Below are 22,884 nucleotides of genomic sequence, written 5' to 3' on the forward strand. Positions count from 1 at the left end.
TTAAAAACTACCAGGTGCTGATTTAATGGAAAAAATCAAAAAACATCCTTTGGTTCCTATGCTATCCTTCTCTCTCTCTCAAGATGAAACTAGCAGGCACCAATACAAGCTTCCATACAACACAATTATCTCAGCATCGTCATGTTTGGATGAGAGCTACATATGTTCCTGAAAACAATCATGTTTCTGATTAACTTTGGGAGTTATATTGCAAGGTCCTTAGATGCTGCAAATGTGTAAAGTGTTCTGTTGTAGCTACAGCTGCATCGTTATCAGTATTCTCAGTCATCTAGGGAAACTGAGGTTCAGTGGCTTTGTATGTTTTCACTAAGTGTCACTGGTGTAAAATGTCATGGCATTTCAAATTTATTGAAATTCTCTAAAATTCTCCAAATTGGATAGTTTAGTATAAATCTTACTGCAGGCCGCTAGGTTATCATCACTTCAGGTTTCGATATACTATTATAGTATTCTTGACTTAATTATACTTTTCCTTTCTCCAACATGAAAACAGTGTATCTAGCAACTCCCTGACGATGCTATTGAATAGCATTGTTCAAGCTTTCCAATAATGCAAGCAATATAGCCTCTTATGAAGGCACAGCAGGGTCATGCACTGCATAACTTTCTCCTCCTGTTGTCTTTTTGGGTTGGTTGCTGGCACCTGTTTCTGATGGAAAGTAGGGAAAGAGGTGGCAAGGATTTGGCTTTGGGTTTGTGGTTCTAGCAGGGGCTATAACTGTTCTGCAGACTGTTGATGAGCACCTGCTTCATAGCATTTGCCTACAGATTGATCATACTGTTTCTTTAGATAATCCTTTTGAAAACTGAGCTCTAATAATGATAGGTGAAACCTTGAATAGAGTCTAAAGCAAGACTTTTCCTTCTATTTGTAGAAACTATAGTCTTGTGTAATAAGTTGTCTTTATTCCGACGAACAGCATACCTGCATAGTTATTTGAATGCCTGGATAAATTTTTCAGTTAGTATTCTATCATATGGATTATGGGGAGGTATTGATGGGTGTTGAGCAACTGAAACTCAGAATGTGAGCTAAATTCCATTGTCAAATATAATCTGTTCAAGAACTTCTAAGTAGGCAATCTTAAACCTGTCACATCTGCACTCACCTATTTGAATTTATTTAAAATATTTAAGACCACTCTGGAAGGAACATTGATACTATTGTTAAAACAAATTCCATAGATTCACTACCATGGGCTATTTGACTGCTTCCCCCAGGTGTAAAGGGAACATTTTTATGCATGTGCTGACAACCTTAACTTTGTTTTGCCAGTTTCACATTTTCTGCATCCATCCTTGGCTACTACTGTACACAGCTGCTTGCAACATTTTTTTTTATTATTATTTTCACATGAAGGTTCTGTAGGAATTCAAATTCTTTGAGAATTACAGAGATAATTTGCATAAAGCAGTAGCTTGTGGTTGATGTTCCCCTGATCTGAGCTTTAGTAGGGAAGCATCTCAATTCTGGTGATGAAACCAAATTATAGGTTGGTAACAATGGTGATTCTCAAATAAATCTACACTTAATGCCATTCAGCAACCTTAGAAGTGTGCTAAACTGTTTCCAGCCTCACGAAAAAGTGAGTGTTTGGCTACAAATCACCCATTAGTACTTCAGTTAGTATTGTATTGCTTTTAGCTTTTGTGCTAAAACTTTGATTTTTGCCATTTAAGAACATCCCTCTCCAATTACACATCAATGGACTTCAATAACTTCAATAACTTCCAAAATGTGCGACAGATTTCTCATGTATAACTAGACTATTATCAGAAGGAGGTAAAATGCTGTGTTATTTTGGAGTGCTAACAAAAATAAGTTTTTAGTTTGTCTATCTTGTAGTTCATTAAAATAGGGGCATGCCAGGAATAAAACTAGGACCAATTCAGAATTGTTGCAGAACATATTAATGCTTTTATTCTGCTGAAGAGGTGAAAATTGGAAGGGCTTGTTAAAACCAGTGTTTGAGATTTCCACCCTACCCCTTTTGATTTCCAGGCACCATATTATGGCGGTGGAGGTGGTGTTGGTCCTTTTCCTGTGTCTTCCAGAGGACAATATGAACACTATCATGCTATTTTTGACCAGATGCAACAGCAAAAGGAAAACATTAGAGTAGCTGAAGAGAGGGAAGCCAAATTGAGGGCGAAAGTACAAGGCCGAGAAGTTGTTGAAAGGTATGGCTACCTTCCATTAGAAGTTGCATGTGGTCTGCTTTAGATGAAAGTAATGAAAGTTACTGTACATATTTATCTACAGAGGAATTTCACCTGGAATACGTCCAGGAGTTCCTAAGGGGCCTGCAGGTCATCACCATTTACCTGATGCTGGTGCAGTTAGGAAAAAAATGAAAAGATTGAAGGAGGTGTCTAAACAAGCCAGTGCAAACAGGTTGGACTATGATAATCCATAAATCTGTCCCTACATGTTAGATTCTTGTTCTGTGTCTTGTTTCATTTAGTAGTTGGACATGGCTCAAAATCACTTTTATCCATTGGTACTGTGCTGTCTGTTTGTGTATTAGTCCCTCGCAGACCACAATTCTTTTAGAACCAATGGAAACCTTGGCTTCCCCAATAGTGGAAAAAATGGATTACTAAGAACTGTAACTAAACTAGATTTCAGCCAAAATTCTTGGCTTATTGCGGTTGCAGATAACATTATGAGCCTCCTCCTTTGCTTTTTTCATAGTTCTGCTCTTTGTGTTACCTGCCAAGATGCTTCCTTCTCCTGTCATCTCATTCTGACTGCCCTCTCTACATCTGAGTGTTTGACTCTCTAGCATAGGAGAGTGTCTAGAATGCTCTCAGAATTGTTAGCTCCTGTTTATTGATCAGTGGAAAACTTCTAGGAGCTTTCTTCGTTAAGATGCGCATGCCAGGTGTTATAATGGTGTGCAACTTCTAATTTGGTGATGCTTATTCTTTGCAATTGCTATAAACTGAGTGTTTTATATATAAAAGGATTGTAAACAAGTATTTATTTTTTAAATGATTTCACTCTTTCAAGTAGCTTCTTCAAAACTTCTTTGCTCTCCTTCAGATCTGTTAATATTGCCCAAAGAGCTGTGTCCGCACTTGTGAGCAGTAAATGGGAAAATACATTTTTTTCTAGAAGTTTAATATGTGAGCATCACTAACTTTCCTAGAGGGACAAATTTTCTCATGCATTATTTAACCTTCTGCAGATGCAATGATGTATCCCATGGAGGAAGAAATAAATGGAGCTAATGTGAGGAAAAGGAAGTGGCAAAGAAAACTTTTGTTCTTCTAAACTAATTTTATTCATTTTTATGTTTTAATATAATACATTTTGCCTTTATAGATTTTTTCTATTTTAAAATTTGCAGCAATAACTTAAAACGTTTAACACTGATGTTACAATTTTGCAAGCTACAAGGTATATTTTATTTTCTTTATAGTAATTTGGGCTGTTGTGAGCTAATTAAAATTCCTCCTGGTACAACCCAGTACTGGAAGGTGTATTTTCCCAGCTGATGTACATGCATATTTCCATCTCTGTTTATTCTCAATGCTTTGCACAAAGTGCCGCAATCCCCAAATCTTGCCTAGGTTAGGAAACACTGTTTGCCTTGCACATTTGACAATATTAATGATACTTGGCTACACCTGGGTAAACTGCTTTAAATGTGTTAAAATTGAGAGAAACTATAGTAGAAGGCTGCAAGTTATGAATAATGTGGAGATCATGAAAAGAAACTGATTCAGTATTTCTCAAATACATGAACTTGGAAGCACTCAATGAAAATACTGTGCAGAAGTTTCAAAATAGGTAGAGACTTTTTTTTTCTATTTATAAACTGGATTACCTTTAGCCTTAAATTGAGGTGCTGTTTCTTAGCATTTAAGATATGGTAAGTATTTATACTTTATTATCTAGAAGTAATTTCATTATCATAGTTAGCCTAGCAGTATTTCTCCCTGCACTTTATATTTTCAGCTGGAGGTGAAATATAAAGATAAGTGTTCAGGATGTTTAGCTCAAAGAAAGAATTTAGATAATTGCAACTTTCTTTAAGATAGGTAATTTAGAGCGTATATTAAAGAAGTTGAGAAATCCTCCAGTTGCAATCTTTCTGATTATACTACCACAGCTAATGTAAAGCTAAGTATATTCAACATCAATAATCTTCAAAAATTGTCTTGTGGACAGAAATGCAGCCCAGAAGAAATCAAATTGAAATGTTTTAGCAAAATGAGTCACTCAGCTTCAGAGTAGGGAAAACCATTTTCATAAAATTTAGTTGACCAAGTTTTTCCTGTGAATTTGGTTTGAGACAAATAGGTTTTTTGGGGGGTTTTTTGGTTTGGTGGTGTGGTGGGTTTTTTGTGGGTGTTTTTTTTTTTTGTTTGGGTGTTTGTTTTTTTTTTTTTTTGCTTGGGAAGCACCTCTTCTCCAACACGGTAAGCTAAACCTCAGCTGTATGACACAGGTTTGGACAGATTTCACTATCCACCAATTGAGTTCATATGTAATGAACAGTTACAGTAAAAATCTTGTAGTGAGTCAAATATGCATATACAAAGATTATCAAGTGTTTTTTTTCTTTACCAGTAACAACTACATGGATCATCTTGCCTTTTCAGAGCAGCTACAGCGTTTGTTTTATTGTATCAAAGTAGTTTTGTCTCCATCTTCCTCTTAATAAATTGTAGCATATGGAAATATTTCATTTCCTTGTTGCCTGGGGGGGAGGGGAGAGAAAAAACAAGGTGCAAGGATGTTTAATTAGTGTGCTAATTCATTTATGAATTACTAGCAGTAGCTCCTGTATTGCAAAATGACTTTTTCTTCAACTGTCTCAGCCTGATGGGTTATTGCTATCAGCTTATTCCAATTTCTTCCTGCCTGTTGCTGGACCCTCAGTATTCCTCAGTCAAATGAGTCTAGGGGAAACTTGGAAAAGGGGATTGCCTTATCATTCTGCCATTTGTTAGAATATCTTACACCATTTCTCAGTGGTTTGGGTTTTTGTTTTTTTTTTTAAATACGAAAAGTTCCTCCGAGTCTACCTCTAACCAATTTGCCAGAAACTGGTTCCTCTACAAAACAATTGTATGTATGTACTAGGAGACTTGCCAGATGCTCAGTTACCATAACTCGAACATAGCCACCTTGTCTACCCAAGCAGGTCCCTGACCTGGGGTGGAACATGTGAAAAAAAAATCTTGTTCTGGCTAATTCTAAGGTAGGAAAATTCCTTCACAGTCCCTTCAAAAACAAACAAAAATCCCCCAAGATCCCCCAAAAGGAGTTCGCAGGGCACTCTGAGGATACTAGCACCATGCTAATTATCTAAGTGGTAGAAGCTCTTACTCCAAATGTAGGTCAGTCTTGAAAGACTGCTGCAGTATCGACCTTACTGACTGGCTCATGTGAGGAGTTCTTGCTCATCTCTGAAGGGAAACCTTGAAGGAGCCTTCTTTTTCTCAAACGATAACAATAATGAAACAAGCTGAGACATTTTCAGAAATAATCGCACTAAGATTGTGTTTTGACATTAATTTTTGTTTTGATGACCAGGATCTGGAAGGACAACATGGTGTTTTGTTTTTTAAATTGTTCTTTTAACTTAGTTCAGTCTATTTTCCTCCATTTTGTGGAAGTCTGACTTGTATTTTGGCTGATGAAAGGCATTTTTTGAAGATGCGTTACTCATAGAAAGTTACTTTTTTTGTGTGTGTCCTAGTTAGAATAAATGGGGGGGGGTTGAGTGTCATATTTCAGAGACTTTCATCTTGCTATGTGTTGCAATTACTCAGGCAAAAAGGATGGATAGCTGCAGATAGAGCAAAGCAAGTTGAAGAATTTTGGCAACGAAAGAGAGAAGCCATGGAAAACAAAGCTCGAGCTGAAGGACACATGGTATGGAATCTGGTCTTCCTATGTATATTACTGTTTTGGCATGCTTTATGAATCTTTGAAGTAGCATCATAACCATGAAATGCTAGCTAAGTATTTAAAGAAAAAAAAAAAAGAGAAGGGGAGGTAGGTGTTTCACTTTTTGTTATTGATTTTATTAAAATATAACAGAATTGTGCAGTACATTTCTCATGACTGTAAATTTATTAACAAAGGAAAATATCTTTTTTTGCATGTGTCTAACGATATTGTGAATTTTAGAATATTCATTTACATTTTTTTCTGTTCATAGCTTTAAAGTTTTGGTTAAAATTAAACTTTATGTATTATTCAGTAGCTTGAACCTAAAATTATGTTTGATTAAACTGGTACAGCTAATGATCAGATAAAGTAGTGTGTTTTACAAAAACACATTCTGCTTATTGAGAAGTTATTATAAAGACATCCATCTTTGTTAAGGTTGATGTTTCTAAAACCTTTACTCTTTAAAGATTAACTAGTGGACAGTGTCACAAAATGTTCTTTGTTCTTTATGTTTGCAGTTCTAAATTCACTATTCCTTTAGGAAGTTTGTTTTGCAGTAAAGAAATCTTCTAAATTACTCATTTGCACTAGGACCGTGTGTGGCTGAACTATGTGTTTTCATAATGTGGAGAGTTTTGCTTTTTGAATGCTTCTCTACGCTATTCATATACAATGAAGTCACAATATCACTGTCAGCTGCAGAAATTAAACTGACCGTGCTGGCATTGAAGTGAGATGAGACCAACTGCAGATTTATAGAAACATCTCCCAAGTTATATCTGAATATCAGATCATGATTTATAGCCAGGTCTTTGTTTCAGGGATTATTTCACTTACAGTAAGCAATTCTTAGATACTTTGATTCACTGCTTTGATGGTGAAATATCCTTAGATAAGTATATATGTTTTAAAGCATGAGTCTACCACTTTAAAACTATGGCTCTGTTTTTTAAAACCTGCCAGACCAGTAAATAATTTTGAAAAAATGAACAATTCTTGTTAAGGCTGCCTCTTCTTAGACAAGTCCTTAGACAAGACCTGCTTACATTTTGTTCTTGACTTTGTTGGCATTGATATAAACGTATGAGATCAATTAATGCCAGATACCCAAGTATTCAGGTTGATGTTCCTGAGGTTTCTTTAATGTATTCAACTGAGCCCAAATGTTTTATTCTTAACTGGCTGCCGTAATAAAACAAGGAGGTTACTGAACAGTTGTAAAAGTAACTTCCAGACATTTAAGACTTACAACTGGAAGCCAGGGTTCCAAATTCATGTACTAGCATTTGCCATTGCTAGCAGAAGTTCTCAGCAGCTTCCTTCTATTTGTGCAGGAAAATAATTTTACTAGCTGGCAGTAGTTCTTGTATAGGGATAGGACTATTGTCCAGACCGTGATGATCTGAGAGGAGAAATCAGTAGGAATCATCAAGTAATATGCAGCTCTCTGTTATATAAAGCCTTGTAAGTCAAATGACTCACACTGATTTACCCAGCGTCTGTTAAATATAGTTGCTGTCAATTTTAACTATCAAGGGACAGTCTAAAGTTTGATTCAGTAGTTGAGTTGATGATACTTTCAGTCATCCCTTCTTTAAGACAGCTGCTGACCTAATTTGCTACTTCACTGTGGCTGTGTGGCATTGCAAAACATTGAGTCCTGGTCTTGGAAAATTTTAATGTAGGCAGATGAGTAAAAGTTAACAATCTACAGAATTAAAATCAGTTCTCAAAATCTTGCTTCCAGTCTCTTTCTTCTTTAAGAGCAGTGATATAAATCTCCATCAGTTTGAAAATACCTAAACTAACTTGAATGCTAGAATGAAGAACAATGAGATGTGACCTCAATAGTGCCAGTTAGCTTTGTGAAGCTCAGGAACGTGCATTAAAAAGTTAAAAATAAAAACAGATATTTTCTGACAAAGTGAATATGGAAAATATTCCTTTCCATTTTGTATGACTTAATGCTCAAGATTAAATCAGAATTCATGGAGTCCTCATGCATGTCCTCATGAATACTTCTTATCCACAGGATGGTTCCTTTAATTTGTTCTCTGATCCCCCAGTCACTAAACCACAGAAGTGCAGAAATGTGCTGTTTCCTTGAGTTACTGATTTTTTGCTCAATCTGAGAGAGTATTTAGCCGGAATATTTGGATTCAGTCCTCCCTATCAAGAACTTACCTGGAGTATTTACTTACCGATGGTTCTCTACACTCAAGCCTGAAAGCCCTGGTATTTTGTAAGGCAGAAGGTCTATGTAACTATCACATGTATGCTTACTGTCTTTATTGTATGTTGAGTTAACAAATCAAGATATTTTTAACCTGTTTAGCAGAGGCTTATGCTGTATCATGAACAAAATAATTTCAATATTTTGGATTTTAATCCAAGCAGGAAACCTGGAATTAAATGATTCTTGTACTGTTTTGTGTTAGACTTCCTTAAAGGTTGAAATCCTTTTGGTGACAGTCACACTAACCAAGACTATACACTGTGGATGCATATGTATTAGGCATTTAACACAGCTTGTTAGATGTAATATGTATATTTAAGTATTTTGTTAGGTTTTTGAGATTGCTACTTGTAGTATGTTTTTAAAAAAAAAAAGTCATCATTGTGGAAAAACCTTAATCTGAGAACAGAGAAAGATTCCACTTTTATTTTAGGCTTGGTTCAACAATGGCAGAAATGTCAACTCTGTGCCACGGTTTGTATATAATCCAGATGTAGAAAAACTCGTGCCCATCAGAATTTAGGCTTTCTAACATAGCAGGAGAAGATCGGAATTGCAGGGAGAAGGTATCTATATTCTTAAAGCTCTAGTCCCTCTCTTTGGCTAGTCAGGATTTTTAGTTACTACTGTCATGTTTCATGTAAGTGAAAAGGGGTTATCAGTCAGCTTCAGAACAACTGCAGATCATTGATGGATTTGGTTTCTTCTAAGTGAACAGTTATTGGATAAAGCAGGTAATTTTACTGCCCCAGCCACCTTGAATTTGATACCATTAAATGGCAAACAGGGTACACTGCAAAATGTGGCAGATATCTATGGAGGCAGGTCCATTTCTGCAAGAGGAAGGAAATCCAGAAACAAGGAGGAAGAGGTATGCTTGCCGCATGTTTGCCACTTTGCTCATTGCACGAATAGCACTATTTTGACCTTGACTGTGCCTTGTTTCCCTGCATGGTTCATCTGTGTAACAAAATAAAAGGACTTTATAAATTCCTAGGAAATAATTTACTGTATAAAGTTATGGAGTTTGGGTGTGTGTGGTGTTGGTGGTTTTGGGGGTGGTTTTGGTTTGGGTTTTTTTTAAGAATAAAAATAATAGTTGCCTACATCAGTCTGTCTCAGAGAGGTTCTTGAATGTGCATACATATAGATATGACCCTGTATATCTTAATCCTGTTGTGATAAATATAAGCATTCCTAGCCTTCAATGATATAAAATGTAATGATAGCTTAATACTGGGAAAAATACGTTCCAGTTTTCTTTATTTTCATTAGATGAGAGTTTTTCTGGACATTAGTAAATGCTAATGTGGTTATAGTAATAGTGTAGGGTTTTTTTTGGGGGGGGGGGGGGTTTCACCCATCTTATTTTTTTGTGGAATCTTATGTCTTTTAAGTTAACCATACTGGAGACAGTTTCAGTATAACCGAAACTTATTTCCTTTCTTTGCGTTAGGAATATTTGGCAAGATTAAGACAGATCCGGCTACAAAACTTTAATGAACGTCAACAGATTAGAGCAAAACTTCGTGGAGAGAAGGTTGGTTTGAAAAATAATCTTAAATACTTATGGAAGTTGGCTGTGGGACGTATTCTTTTATCCCTGAGGGAAGACTTTTCTCATGGCAGTTTTATATACATATATACAAACATACATAGATGTATATTTTTGACATTTAATTCTGTTCCACAGTAAGTGTACTTCCATCTCTTCTTCCAGAATATGCAAAATCTGTGTGTTATTTCAGTGCTGGGGGTGCAGCTTCAGTGCCTGTAAACTAACAATGTTTTCAAACCAAGACAATATAAGGTTACATCCGAATTTGACATGTAAATTTTTCATAAAGCACTAGCACATTTATATTTATTTGCTTTTAGTTATAGGAACTTCTCCAGAATTCACTTTTTGACAATGCTCACGCAGAATGCGTATGAGGCAATTCTTTTCATACATTCTGTAGGTGTGCATTAAAGTTAGAAATTCCTGGCATGAGCTCAATTTAATCAATACACTTTTTTTCAAACATCACTTCTCCAAAATATGTTTATAATACAACAAAACCAAAATAATATGTTCATAAAGTAGATTCAGAACGAACACTTCTTAAGGTGTCAAATGAATAATCCAAGGCACCCTTGGAAGCAATCCATTTCTATATAGTAAATATGATCTGGAGTTTGTTTCCATCTTTTCATTAACCTACTGCGTGATCTTGTACTCCTGTCTGTTGTTCCCCTTCCTGTCCATTGTCTTAAGAGTGTTTGGGTTTCCTCAAGTGATTACCTGCTTATTTATTCACATTGTACTTTGTGATTTAAAACTAGAGAAATGTTCCTGCCCTGCCCCTCCCCACACACACGCTCTTTAAGCACCTGTATTAAGTGCTTTCATGTATCTTATGTATAGTGAGTGGACATACAACACAAGAGCGTGCCTAGTACCACTTAGTTTCTCTTTGGCCCACCATCCCAGCTAAACAGAGTTCCACATTGCCGTAGGTTTGGGGGGCAGGGGGGGTGTTAATGCTAAAATATTCTATTTTTTTCCTGTATTAGCGACTTCCTTTGAATTGTTTTCTATATTTTCTTTAACCTTGACTGCATCTCACTGTGAGATGCAAGAGCACCAAATTCAATCCCTTGATTGAGGTGCAAAACTTTAGTGCATTGAAGAGGAACCCATGCCCCTTTAAATCTAAAATGAATGATCCAGAGCAAAAGTTATGTATGCTTCTATTTGAGGGGACTACGCAAGCTTTATAAGATGTGCTAGTGGCATGGAACCAACATGGGGTGTTCTCCTAAGTTTGTCGTAAGGAGCAAGAGGAAAATCAAGGTCTTGGGAGTCTACGAAGTTACTGTAGAGGCTGGTCAGTGAAGTTTGTCACTAGAGCTGACTCACATAAAATGCTAAGCTGATGCACCATAAGCACATGCTGTCTTAATTGCATTTGGTGCTAGTTTCACTCATAACACTATGTCTCCTCTGCTTTTTTGGACAAGCTTCAAAACTGCTGTGGTGGGACTAGTCATCTCTATACACAGCCCTGTGAAATCTTACTGTGGCTTACTGTGGCCCTTAGAATACTGATGACAGTGCTAAAATGTTACCAGTATAGAACCACTGCTGTACTGCACTGCTTCTTTCAGTTTTTTCCCGGAGTAGCTGCAACACTTTCTCTCAAAAATAGGAGCACCCACACTCTAAGCACCACACTCACAAACTCTAAGGAGTTTGTTTTTCTTGATGACCTGCAGATGTAAACTTTAGCATGGAGGCTTACTTCTAGAGGAACACCATCTCAGACCAAATCTTGTCATAGATATGTTTATTTCCTTATGTTGGTTAACAATTTTATATCTATCGCTACTGCATAGTATCCTATACTGCGTAGTATCCTATTTTATATACAATAGATGAATATATGTATTCATTCCTTTGCCTATGAAAAGTGCCAAATTATTTTTCTGAAGTTTTCTATCTCCAGCGTTCTTTTCAGTCATCTTTTTTTTCCTGTTAGCTGACTGAAGCCAAGGTGGGCATGACCTTATTTTTTGTATTTTTCACATAAAAGTTTACCTAAAATTCTTGCTTGTGTTTTGCCAAATTATTTCTAATAATACTCTTTTCCTTATAATGCAAGAAGCCTACTAAATAGGCCTTGTAAAGAGTTTATTTTAAATAAAAGGTCTGCACAAGTTGGTCATGAACAATAAAAGGCTCCTGTCAGAACATTTTTGTTTAACTTCGTCAGTCTGCTCTGTAAATAAGAATATGCAGAGCCTGTGGAAAGAAGTAAGAGAGATTGAAAACTGAGATTTCAGAGGTAGACCTTATATATTCTTACTTGTTACCATTTCCCCCCTCACCCATTCCACCTTCCTTGGAGCACATACAGTGGAAGAAACTGGAGTTCCAGAGCTTCAAACCTTTCTTGTATACCTTACCTGCGGAGCATGCAACAGTGATGAGGGGTGGCAGGTGAGAGCCCAGCATCGTTAGGTCACTTCCCTTGCAACAGTAGGCACATTACTTTCTTCCTGTCTTGTAAAAGCTTCATATATTTTAAAATAAGTAAATAAATAAAACCACAAACCAAACAAATAAACAAACACCCCACCCCCAAATCTCAAAGATGAAGTTCTGTCCAAGTAGACATTACCTTTGAGTGAGGAGTTACCTAGTGAAATTATGACCGGTGTTAGTCATACAGTCAGTCTAAATGATCCAAGTAGTCACTTACATTACTCAGCTTTTAAATACATGAATTAATGATAATTCTTTGAGGACTCTTACTTTGCAGAATGAAGCTGCCAGTTCTGATGGGCAAGAATCAAGTGAGGAAGCAGAACTGAAACGCAAAAAGATAGAAGCACAGAAGGTAGTTGTGGGGAGGGAGGAGGTAGAACTTACTGTTTTCAGATTTGTTTCATATCTCATTAAGTTTCTTGCATTTCATTTTGCTATCAGTAGTTTGTTCACATATCCACTACAAGAGGTTTTTATTTTAACTGTATTGAGGTAACAACTCTGTTCAACTGTTTTATCTCAGTAATTTTAAAATATCTTATGACATAGCATAGCAAGTCAAGGATTTTTCCCATCCCTGCCTTTGAGATTTTTCTCTAGGTTAGCTTTAGTCCTAAAGGCAATTCGGTATAACTAAAATAGCATTTTGGTACTAAAAGGGCAAGGAAGATGTACCTTAAATAACAAAAACTTTATTTTAGTTAAAAGAATAAAGGAAGGCAAAACCCCTTACATGTGCTGACGTGGGCTGCACATGGATTGGAAGGTGAACTATATACTCCTGTGATGAAGTACATTTAAAGCAAATGTGTTTCACAGAAATCCAATGTTTGATTGGGACTTTATTCCATGTGGTGTTCTTATATCAATATCTATCTCTACTATACGATACATAGCAAGTATTACTCTATTCTGTGATTTTTTTTTTCCCCTATCATCTGCAAAGATCAATGTAAAAACAAGCTAACCTTATGCCTAACCTTAAAATTAGAGGTGAAACAGGAACTGAAGCTTTTTGTGTTTTATGTTGAGTAAGTTTGTAAAGTTTAAACTGAATATTTAATATTTTGTGATTAATGCATTTGGCTTCAAAACTAATTTTAAGTAGAGATTCTAATTTTACATTACTCTGTTTAAGAGTACTATATACACTAAAAATATAATCATGCAAATCAAGAACTGTAATTAAATATTGAGGAGTTGCCATTATTTTCAGCATAGAATATCAGTTGTTATACTTGTGCGGTGATTTTTTTGATTGTCAGTGGAGTCCTCCCTTCACAGTCTATACAGTAATAAGTGAGAGAAAGGAAGATTAAGTAATCCAAGAATGTTTCTTTTTAAAATGTTCCGTGGAATGGGGTACTAATGCTTTTTATGATTTTAAGTTGTCTTTTTTTGCTTGTTTGTTTACTGTAGGCCCAAGCAAATGCTCGAGCTGCAGTTCTGAAAGAACAGTTAGAGCGAAAGAGAAAGGAAGCATATGAAAGGGAGAAAAGAGCCTGGGAAGAACACGTAAGAAAATAGATTTGTTACATGCAGTCAAAGTATATAGTGCTGTATCTCTGTATAACTAAAATTCTAAAATCCTGTGGTTTTTTTCAAGCTTAGATAATTAGTTTGTCTTCTGAAACTGAGGAGTGCATCTGTCTGTCAGAATTCCTTCATTAGATGCCTGATCTTAGGTATACCTGAATGAAGAATTTGGTTCAAGAATTTAAGAACATCAAACCTAAGAATCAATAGGATCACCTTAAGTATCTTATTACTGATCTGTAACTTACCAAAGTGTACTTAATCTTCTTTTGCTTCTGTGTGCTGTGGAGTGACAAGTCCAACTAGTAATATATCGCTACAAAAACCAGGATGTTGTGAAGCTGGTAAACTGGAAATAGTTCACATGTGCAGTTAGCAGTTGTCTTTTGTATGAAAATGTGTGGCATTATTGTCTTTTTCTAAGGTTTACATGAGCCTATTTGATAATACTGTGTTTAATGTGCAAAGTCTTAAAGTTAATTTGTTGATTTAAATTTTTTTAATTTAATCTATACAGCTGATAGCAAAAGGGGTAAAGAATCCTAATGTGCCTTTTCATGTGGGAGCTGCAGAACACGGTCCTGTGCATGGACTGCAAGAGCTTGGAGCAGCTCTTCCTAAGTCACAATTTCCAGTGAAGCCCAGTACACCAGTCATCTCCATGACTTCTGCTTTGAAGGAAGTGGGTGTGGTAGGTACTCTTGCGAAGAGGGTAAGAAAAGAATTTTTAGAAGAATGTGTAGATTAGGTAGAAAAAAATCATTAAGGGTACTTGTTGCTTCTAATTAGGGAAAGAAAAAAAAAAAGGAAAAAAAAAAGTAAAAAGAAACCAAAACTTGGAAGCTGTTGAAATACATCTGTACACTGATACTCAAATTCAATCAGCTTTGAACAAAATGGCTTATTTATGATGAACCCTGGGCTGCAATTTCAATTTTGATCAAGGCAGTCATGATTAGTGGAAGAAGACATCAACTAACCAGCATTTCCATCAGCCTCTTGAAGAGGGGAGTTAAGGAGTTTGTAACCTGGTGGAAGTGAGAAAATAAATTTTGAATGATAGGACTATTTTTTATTAATTCTTGTTTTCAGTGAGTTTGAAAGTATGTACTGATTATAACAGAGAATATAAAGTTCAAGAGACTTGAATCTGATAGTGTTGTCTCTTCTTGTTGTCTCAAACAATATTAGAGACTTCCTAATTTCTATTTTCTGCGATCTTGGGTCCTGATATTGTAAATGCTTACACATTTACCTCTACTACCACCATTTGATTTAAGTAACAATTGTGAAACTTAGCATACAAGTGAATGTTTGTACAATTTGAGTTTTTAACACAATCTGTGTTAATTTGAATGCTAACTTTTGTTTTTTTACCTAAGCTATTTTTAGATTTCAGTGTAGTGTGGGATTATATACTGTATACAACCGTGAAGGCTATGACTATGGGAATATAGTGAAACTTAGTGCTAAATAGTGTATATAAAATGTAATACACTGAAAGATGTCAGTTGATAGCTGGAAAAATAAACAAATCATGTTTTGATAAATACTTAAATCATTAACACATTTTTTCCACGTGGATAGTTTGTCTTACAGTAATGCAAGATGGTGACTATAACTGACTAAATATTAGCACACAGAGCAATTGGAGAAGACAAGCCTTGTACACAAAGATTATGAGTTCTACATTTTTGCCTTCAATTTTTAGTTTTATAATTTTACATATTTACTATTTTACAATTTTGAAGAGTAAATATACTTTCTAAATGAAGTTCATATTGATTGCTTTTTGAAGCCTGGTAGGTCTTATGCAATAGTTGAAATTTCCTTGCTCCCATAATTGAGACAGATTAAGAACAATCCAAAATGTTTCCCTGAAAAATGCACCACATAATGGAATATTTGCCTTAGTTTCGTGTAATTGTCCATCTGTCTAGTCTCAATCAACTTAGTCTGGGCAGGCTTTCTGATATCTTTTCAGATATCAAGGAACTACTGTTTTCTTATTCTTTATTGACTTGACATCATATATGCTGTAATCACTAAAGTTGTCTCTTCCCCCTTCTGCTTTTCTTTACAGGTGCTCCTTGACTCTGTCCTTGCCACTTTTTTTGTTCTCTTATAGAATTACTCATTTCTAGCATTGGAATTTGGCGGCATTTTGCTGTAGAGGTCATATCTAGCTTTATCTCTACATGTTTCATGCTCTGAACTTTCACTTGTCTGCTTAAACTGTGTCCAGTTCATTTGCTCACCACTTTCAGATAGTGAATGGTTCAAAGACTGAAGCTGCCCTTGAAATTCTGTCTTTGGGAAGCCCCATAAAAACAGAATTATCATACATTCTGTCTCAGTTTACCTGCAGTTGCCAATGAAAAGGTTTTAGAGGTGATTTTTCACTATTATGTCTATTAATATTCAAAAGATTATTTTTTTCTGACATATTCTTCTACATTGTATTTTATGCTTCTTGGACTTAAAGGATGAAAATGTAACTGCTATCCAGGAAGCTGAGGAGGAAATAAAAAAGCCAGATTTTGCAACGCAAGTATGTAAAATTGTATTCAGTTTGATTTAGTTTTCTTTTCCTTTTAAGAAAGGTACTATTTAAGTGATATATGTTGGCCCTTATTTCAGAATAAACGAGAAATACTGAGAAGATTAAATCAAAATCTTAAAGCTCAAGAAGATGAGAGAGGAAAAAAGGAGTGTAAAAATATCTCTGAATCAGTTGGGTCTGAAGATGGTAAGGAACAACAAGAAGGTGACCATCAACTTCTAGGAGATCGCAAAAAATGGGAATCTGGGGCATCTGAGTTGGTAGTTCCTCTAGCTCAGTTATCAATGGAAGATTCTCTCTCCGGAACAGACCGTAAGTACTTTTTTTGTCACCATTATATTAGTAAATCAGTTTACCATGTATAGTGTCTGTTTTTATAAAGCAAGTACTCTTTATTATTATCCTCTTGTTATCAGTTGCATGCCATCTGCTTCTAAAAAAAGAGGTGGTTATGTATTCCCTTGGATAAGGAATAAGGCACAGGCTGAGTAATTAATTGGCCTGTAGGAGATTCAACAAATGATTTCCTAATTTCAAGAAATAGTTACCTGATTAAATGCATGGTTACTTTCTTTGAGCTTCCTTTGTAAAAGTCTTTTAAATAGGCACTAATTTAACAGACAGAATAAAAAGCACTTAAAATATATGAAAGTTTCTTATTTAACTTCAAAATCCTTTTATGTTATCAGTAGAACAATAAAAACTGAGGGTGTTCTCAATTTATATGTTACTTTTATTGCACCCTTCATCAATCTTAGCTTTTTTCTTTTTTAAATCAAGCCTTTCTTTTCAAATTTTCTATCTACCTTCTCTGGTCTTTTGGGTGGAAGACCTTTTTCCTGGTTTCAGTGTGTCTTATTAAGGGTCTGTTTCACATTGTAGAAATAAATAATCGTTGAGAATGTGACAGGCTTATTTCATAGCATTGTCGTGCATATAGGCCTCACGTAGATCACTTGTTCCACTACTTGGCCTGGGCCAATCAGGAATAGTTGGGATTATGTGCAGGTTGCTTATATTAAGCCCCTGACAATAAATTACAGGGCCACAAGGAGTAGATATATTACTATTTATTACTATATACACATCATACAGAGGTATCAGACACAATGGATAACAAAATATTAAGTGACTTGAGCAAGCATTAAATAATAAGACTTACATACCGAGCCAGAGGTCTCCTTGCTTGGATGCAACCAGGTGCCAATGGGCTGGAGATCTGCTGGCTTTACACTCAATCTTACCTTTATACACCTTCGTCTTTTACATATGTAGCATAATACCAGAACTTGTTCGATGTTTATGTACTGAGTGATGTTCAGACACGAAATCCTCTGTTTCGGGGATTCGAACCTACTTAAGCAAGCATATGTGAGACTGCCTTTGCAGTTTAGCAACCTGTCTCTTTGTTACTTGTTCGTGGGAGGCTTTGATGGCGGTCAGACCATTCCTTACTCCACCAAGGGCTGCTCTGTGCCCTGCGACAGCATAGTAGTTTTACGTGGCTAGGATATTAGAAGATCAAGAAACTTCTTTTGCTTTATTATTCTTTGTTGCTTTATATCCTCTGTTTTTCTTGGAGGGAGAAATAACAGAAACAAATGTCAAAGGATAGCAGGACAAGAGACTTTCTAGTTTCCCATTTCAGGTAAAGTTAAGACCACATCATGCCAGTTTTAAACATTTCTTATACTGTTTTCTTTTGGAGTGCCTGAATTGCTGAAAAGATCTCCTGCTGCTATGAAGTTGCAGATGTTAACTGGCATTGAATAACTCCTGTTATTAAATGGAATTTGCAGAAAAAAAACACTAGACTTTTGAGGGCAGTCTTTAGGCTGTCTGACTTGGGGTGAGGTGGCATGAGTCTGGCTTTGTAGTTTTTAGTTTTGTGGGGGTTGTTTGTTTGTTTGTTCATTCATTCATATAGAAAGTGAATAAAAGTTTCTAATTTCTCAAAGTTTCTATATTTGTGTTTGTGTCCTGACAGGACAAACTCTGGGGGAAGTAATTAAATTAGATATTGGTGAACCCCACAGGAAAGTCTGGGGCAAAAGCCCTACTGATTCAGTCCTGAAGATCCTCGGAGAAGCAGAGTTGCAGCTGCAAACCGACCTACTTGAGGAACTAGATGTAATAAATGGTAAGCACAGCTGGTAATTATCTGCACTGCAAGTGTAGGAAGTGTCAGATTGCCAGTTTGTCTACTGAGGACAATTTTGAAGTCATAGAAGCATATTCTGTCCTCGCTGTTGTTTTCCACCTCTGGGTGTTGCCTCAGTTCTAAATGTTCTAAATGTCAGCACAAGCTGATACTGGAAGATACCAAAATATTTCAAAGTCGGTGAAGTGGTAAGAAAATAAGAAGGATGTGCTGAAAGGGGAGAGGATCTTCATTTTGTTGAAAAGTCTTGGACTTTGCTTATCGATAGAAACAAGTCTGTTTTTTAAAAGGATGTAATCAACTGAATATTGTATTACATAGGTCCTATAAACTTCTTGTTAGCATGTGACTTACCATATCAGTGGATTTTTTTTCTGGTGAACTCCTGCTTTTTGTCCTTTCCAAGGACAAAAGGACTTATGTTTATTCCAAGTGTAAACTTGTACTAATGATAATGTAGCAAGTAAAATTCAAATTGTAATATTTCTAGTTTTCCTCTTCATAATAGTTATAATAAAAGCATGCAAACTTTTCTATTCTATTTGCTTTTAAAGAAACAAAAATTCTCAACTTACCTTGTAGTCACATTGTAGTTTATTATCAAACTGTGTCAAAGCACCGGTTGAATAACAGAATAATTTTATGTTAGGTACTGCAGAACTTCTTGAAGGAGATCATCAGTCCTTAATTGTAAAAGAGGAGAAAGAAGAGAAAGCTTTTCCTATGGTCGGAGCTCAGTCTTCAGTACCAGTTGGTATCACAGAGTCTGACATGACTATACCGGAAGAATCTCAAAGAGCTGGACTTACCCAGGTGCAGAGTAAACTTATTATGCTGGATGGTAAGTCATTTCATTAGTCATTCTAATTACAGTCTGTTTTCCAATTCAATGAGGGAAGTAATGATCCTGTATACTTTTGCATCTTCCCATAAGTAATGTGCAGTTTCTCATTAACACCTTTTAGGTAGGATCAAGCGCTTTCTATGCCTGTGTTGTAATTTGATTCACTAACGCATTTTGTAAATTTCCAAAAAGCTTTTTTGCGTGCTTATAGAAAACTCTCTAGAATACAAGTGGAATTCTAAAGTGCTTCAGTTTTGTTGTTGGGTTTTTTTGTTTGTTTCTCCCCATCAGTTGTGCTGGAATCTTTTCCCCTATATGATACCAGCACCCTGCTGATGTCTGGGTGAATGTTACTGAGGTTTTTAGAAGACATAGTTCATTGGAGCTTTAAGATACTTTTCTTGTATCAGAAACAAACTTTTAGCTCTGGGGTTACAAAACTTCAGTTGTTTCTGCAAAATGCAGAAAATTATTAAAGCTGAAGAATTTAAGTGTAATCTTAAGATGTATAGTCCCTCCTGTCTTTTTGTTTGGTTGGGATTTATTTTTAATGAGGTATATGACTTTATTGATTTTAGGGCCTGATGATTTGGAAGCAGAGGTGTTGGAAGAAACAGAAGGTAAAGAGCACCAGAGTAAGGAGTGTAAGGAACTTCCCATCACTGTTAATGAAGCGTGGGTAAAAGAGACAGAGGATAAGTAAGTACTCTCTTCTGATCTCTTTCTCTCCAGTTCAAACAACTAGCTTTAACTGAGTAGGATTTAGATATTTTAAAATGTTAAGCTTAGCTAAAGCTTCATTGCTTGTCTGCCATGTTAGTTTTACTGCACTTGGTGACTGATGATTTTTTTCAGTAAAATAATGACTATTTTTACATTGTGTTTCCCCTGGATGTGGTATTTTATAATAGGGCACAACATAACAGAATAAATGAGGCAGCTTCTGAGAAAGTAGTGCTTGACAAGGTGCAACCACAAAAGGAAGCTCCAGAAGGTCAGTTGAAGTCTCTTGTTTTGTTTATTATAGCTGGCAGTATGGAATACTTGAGCCATCCCTTCTCACTTCTTCACTAACCCCGAAAGAGCAAGTTTTCTGTTTTCATTTTCTTTAGTTCATACTTATAAAAAGCATATTTCTGATGGATTAGGAAGACAAATTGTGGGTGTTATTTCTGCCATTTTGGAAGAAAACATGTAAAAACAAAGCTACACTATGTATAGATGAACAGGGCAGTGGCCCACACTGATACTTAAAAGTGAATGTCAAGTTTCTGAATGTTAGACCTTTTAAAAATGACTATTTAAAATGTTATGAAATCTGGTGATTTTACGTAATAAAAGTGTTGCTTTATTTATAGACATCTCAAATTAATATTGAGCTGCAGCTTGGATTAAAAAAAAAAAATGTTTTAAGCAGATGCTAGTGATAATCTTTTATTGCATAGAAGAATTGCTTGCTCTTGGAGGTCTTTGAAATAACTTCAGAGACCAGAAGAAGGTCTGCATATTTTACAGTAGAATAGAAAATACATTGGCAACAGTGTCAAGTACCATTGATGACACTTGACATCTGTTTATGGGTGGCTTAAGCAAACTGGGTGTTTTTTTCCAGTGTTTGGGCGAATTATGTTGAGGTAGCTTTGAAGAAATCTGGTATAAGGCAAGAAGCAACAGATAAAAATGGGTGACACCATAATTTCAGGCATGGACTGGATAATGAGAAACTAGAAGGCATGAGAATAGAATAGGCTATAGCTGAGGGCTGTATATTCTCAAAGTTAAAATTCACAATATAATGTATTTACTAAAATAATCCAGAGAGATTTTAATACTTTTACAGTGCTATCTATTTTCTCCTTTAATTGTACAACAGAAATGAGTTAGTTTTACTCACTTTAGTTACCTTTTGCTCAAGAGCTTGGGGTGTTTAATCTGTTTAGATTTGTAACGGACTTTCTTTTACTACATCAGAAACTTGTTCCAGTGACTCTCTGCAACCTGAACCCTTATTCCAGAGGGTGATACAGCCCACAGCTGTGCCAACAGCCTCACCAGTTCTGTCAGCTCAGTCTTCCCAGGAAGAGCCTTTCGTACCTCGTTCACGTTCCATATCACCAGCAAAAAATAAAGGCAAAAGTTCATTGTTGATTGGACTTTCTACAGGGCTTTTTGATGCAAACGACCCAAAGGCAAGTTTAAAAAACTAAAAAGGAGTACTTGTTTTTCTATAGTAATATTATTCTTATTTTCTTACTGAGCTGAATGAGGCTAGAACAGATGGCATAACTGTTTCAGCAGGAGTTCGTATTTGTCTAGCCATGTCTGCCCTGCAGTATGACTGCACTGTGTTCATTGTATCAGCAGGACTCACGCAGCAGTGAGAGTCTCTGGTTTCACCATTCAGCATTCTACGTCCAGGTGTTCGTGGAGGAATGCCACCACTTCTCTGAGACGTAACTGAGGGAGTTCATGAGGAAATCCTGAACTTCCCCCATTTGCTTTCTCCTTTTTGTGCAGTTTTTCAGACTTATCACTACCTTGCCATCATAAACATAAACACCAAACAGATCAGCAAAGGTATCTTGTCATTTCTGGCAACTAAGTGATTGGGTTTTTTCCTATAGGATTTAACCAACTAGCACAGCTTCTGGCTGTGAAGCAGGAAGACTGAAGAAGGGTGAATGGAACTAACTGCTTTCTTGAAGGCATTTCCTGACCAGGAAATGCTACATAGGGTTGAGTGGTAGCTCACAGTCTGAAATGAGCATAGAATAGTGGAATGTGGTTTTGATATGAATTTAAAATATTTTAAGAATAGTTATGGAACTAGTAGATAAAACAGACTTCTTAAATTACATGCAGTACTTGCCTGGGTTCTAAAGTGGAAAGTGTATAAAAGAGCAGCTGCTTTTTGGAGAAACAATGGTGGCAAGGGTTCTCTGGAAACTTGCACACCTGCGTTACATTCAATCGATATATAGTAAAGGATTTCCTCGGTGGTGGAATGCCAGATAAGGAAGAGCGTTTCTTCATTTAACTCCCAGCCTTTTTTTGTGAGTGCACGAAAGAAGCTGCACTATTGATGACTAAGTGAATATTGAATTATATCTATTGGTTGATGCATTGCTAGGAAGCATAATATCAGGGATAGTGCTGTTTGCGTCTGTGGGAAAATAAGGCTTCTTGACAAACTTGCATCTGTTTTCACAGATCCATATATTCACATATATGGATTTACTATTCTAAATTTGATTCCTCAATAGTTAGTCTATCATTAACTTCCCTAGCTTATGAAGCTGTTTATCTGGCAGTTGGACAATGATTACAGAAAAGCTAACTTGTAAGTAGGGGGAAGATGAACATTCTTTGTACCCTTATCAGATTTAGAAAGTAATGGATATGCTTTATAATGAAGTTCTTCAGTGTATCAATATGAACTGCTTCAGTATGTCACTTGTTACTGCATGTTTGGCATGTGTTATGGCAGTGTTTGTCACAGAACTGTTAATGCAGTACCAGATGAGTTCTGTGTAATAGCAGAGAGCTTGGAGAAGAGCAACAGATGTGTTGTTTCTGCTGCAG

At 36.1% G+C, this 22,884-nt stretch overlaps 1 protein-coding gene across 16 annotated transcripts in view; it reads left to right on the forward strand.

The window, feature by feature from the left end:
• The window catches only part of NEK1 (NIMA related kinase 1), a 50,526-nt gene that overhangs the window by 20,049 nt on the left and 7,593 nt on the right, over positions 1–22,884 (forward strand). For 9 of the 16 annotated variants that reach the window (XM_072862524.1, XM_072862520.1, XM_072862521.1 and 6 more), the window contains 15 exons: positions 2,024–2,202; positions 2,285–2,416; positions 5,809–5,911; positions 8,956–9,039; positions 9,625–9,708; positions 12,473–12,550; positions 13,618–13,713; positions 14,252–14,425; positions 16,220–16,285; positions 16,375–16,609; positions 18,285–18,437; positions 19,108–19,299; positions 19,881–20,001; positions 20,214–20,296; positions 21,274–21,491. In XM_072862524.1, coding sequence (XP_072718625.1) covers positions 2,024–2,202; positions 2,285–2,416; positions 5,809–5,911; positions 8,956–9,039; positions 9,625–9,708; positions 12,473–12,550; positions 13,618–13,713; positions 14,252–14,425; positions 16,220–16,285; positions 16,375–16,609; positions 18,285–18,437; positions 19,108–19,299; positions 19,881–20,001; positions 20,214–20,296; positions 21,274–21,491 — 1,998 coding nt within the window. Of the gene's footprint in view, positions 1–2,023; positions 2,203–2,284; positions 2,417–5,808; positions 5,912–8,955; positions 9,481–9,624; positions 9,709–12,472; positions 12,551–13,617; positions 13,714–14,251; positions 14,426–16,219; positions 16,286–16,374; positions 16,610–17,879; positions 17,946–18,284; positions 18,438–19,107; positions 19,300–19,880; positions 20,002–20,213; positions 20,297–21,273; positions 21,492–22,884 lie in introns of those variants that run through there. The other 7 variants (XM_072862530.1, XM_072862531.1, XM_072862528.1 and 4 more) reach the window with 6 other exon arrangements.

The sequence above is a fragment of the Ciconia boyciana genome, chromosome 5 (assembly GCF_034638445.1).
Source record: "Ciconia boyciana chromosome 5, ASM3463844v1, whole genome shotgun sequence".
In the NCBI taxonomy this organism is placed as follows: domain Eukaryota; kingdom Metazoa; phylum Chordata; class Aves; order Ciconiiformes; family Ciconiidae; genus Ciconia; species Ciconia boyciana.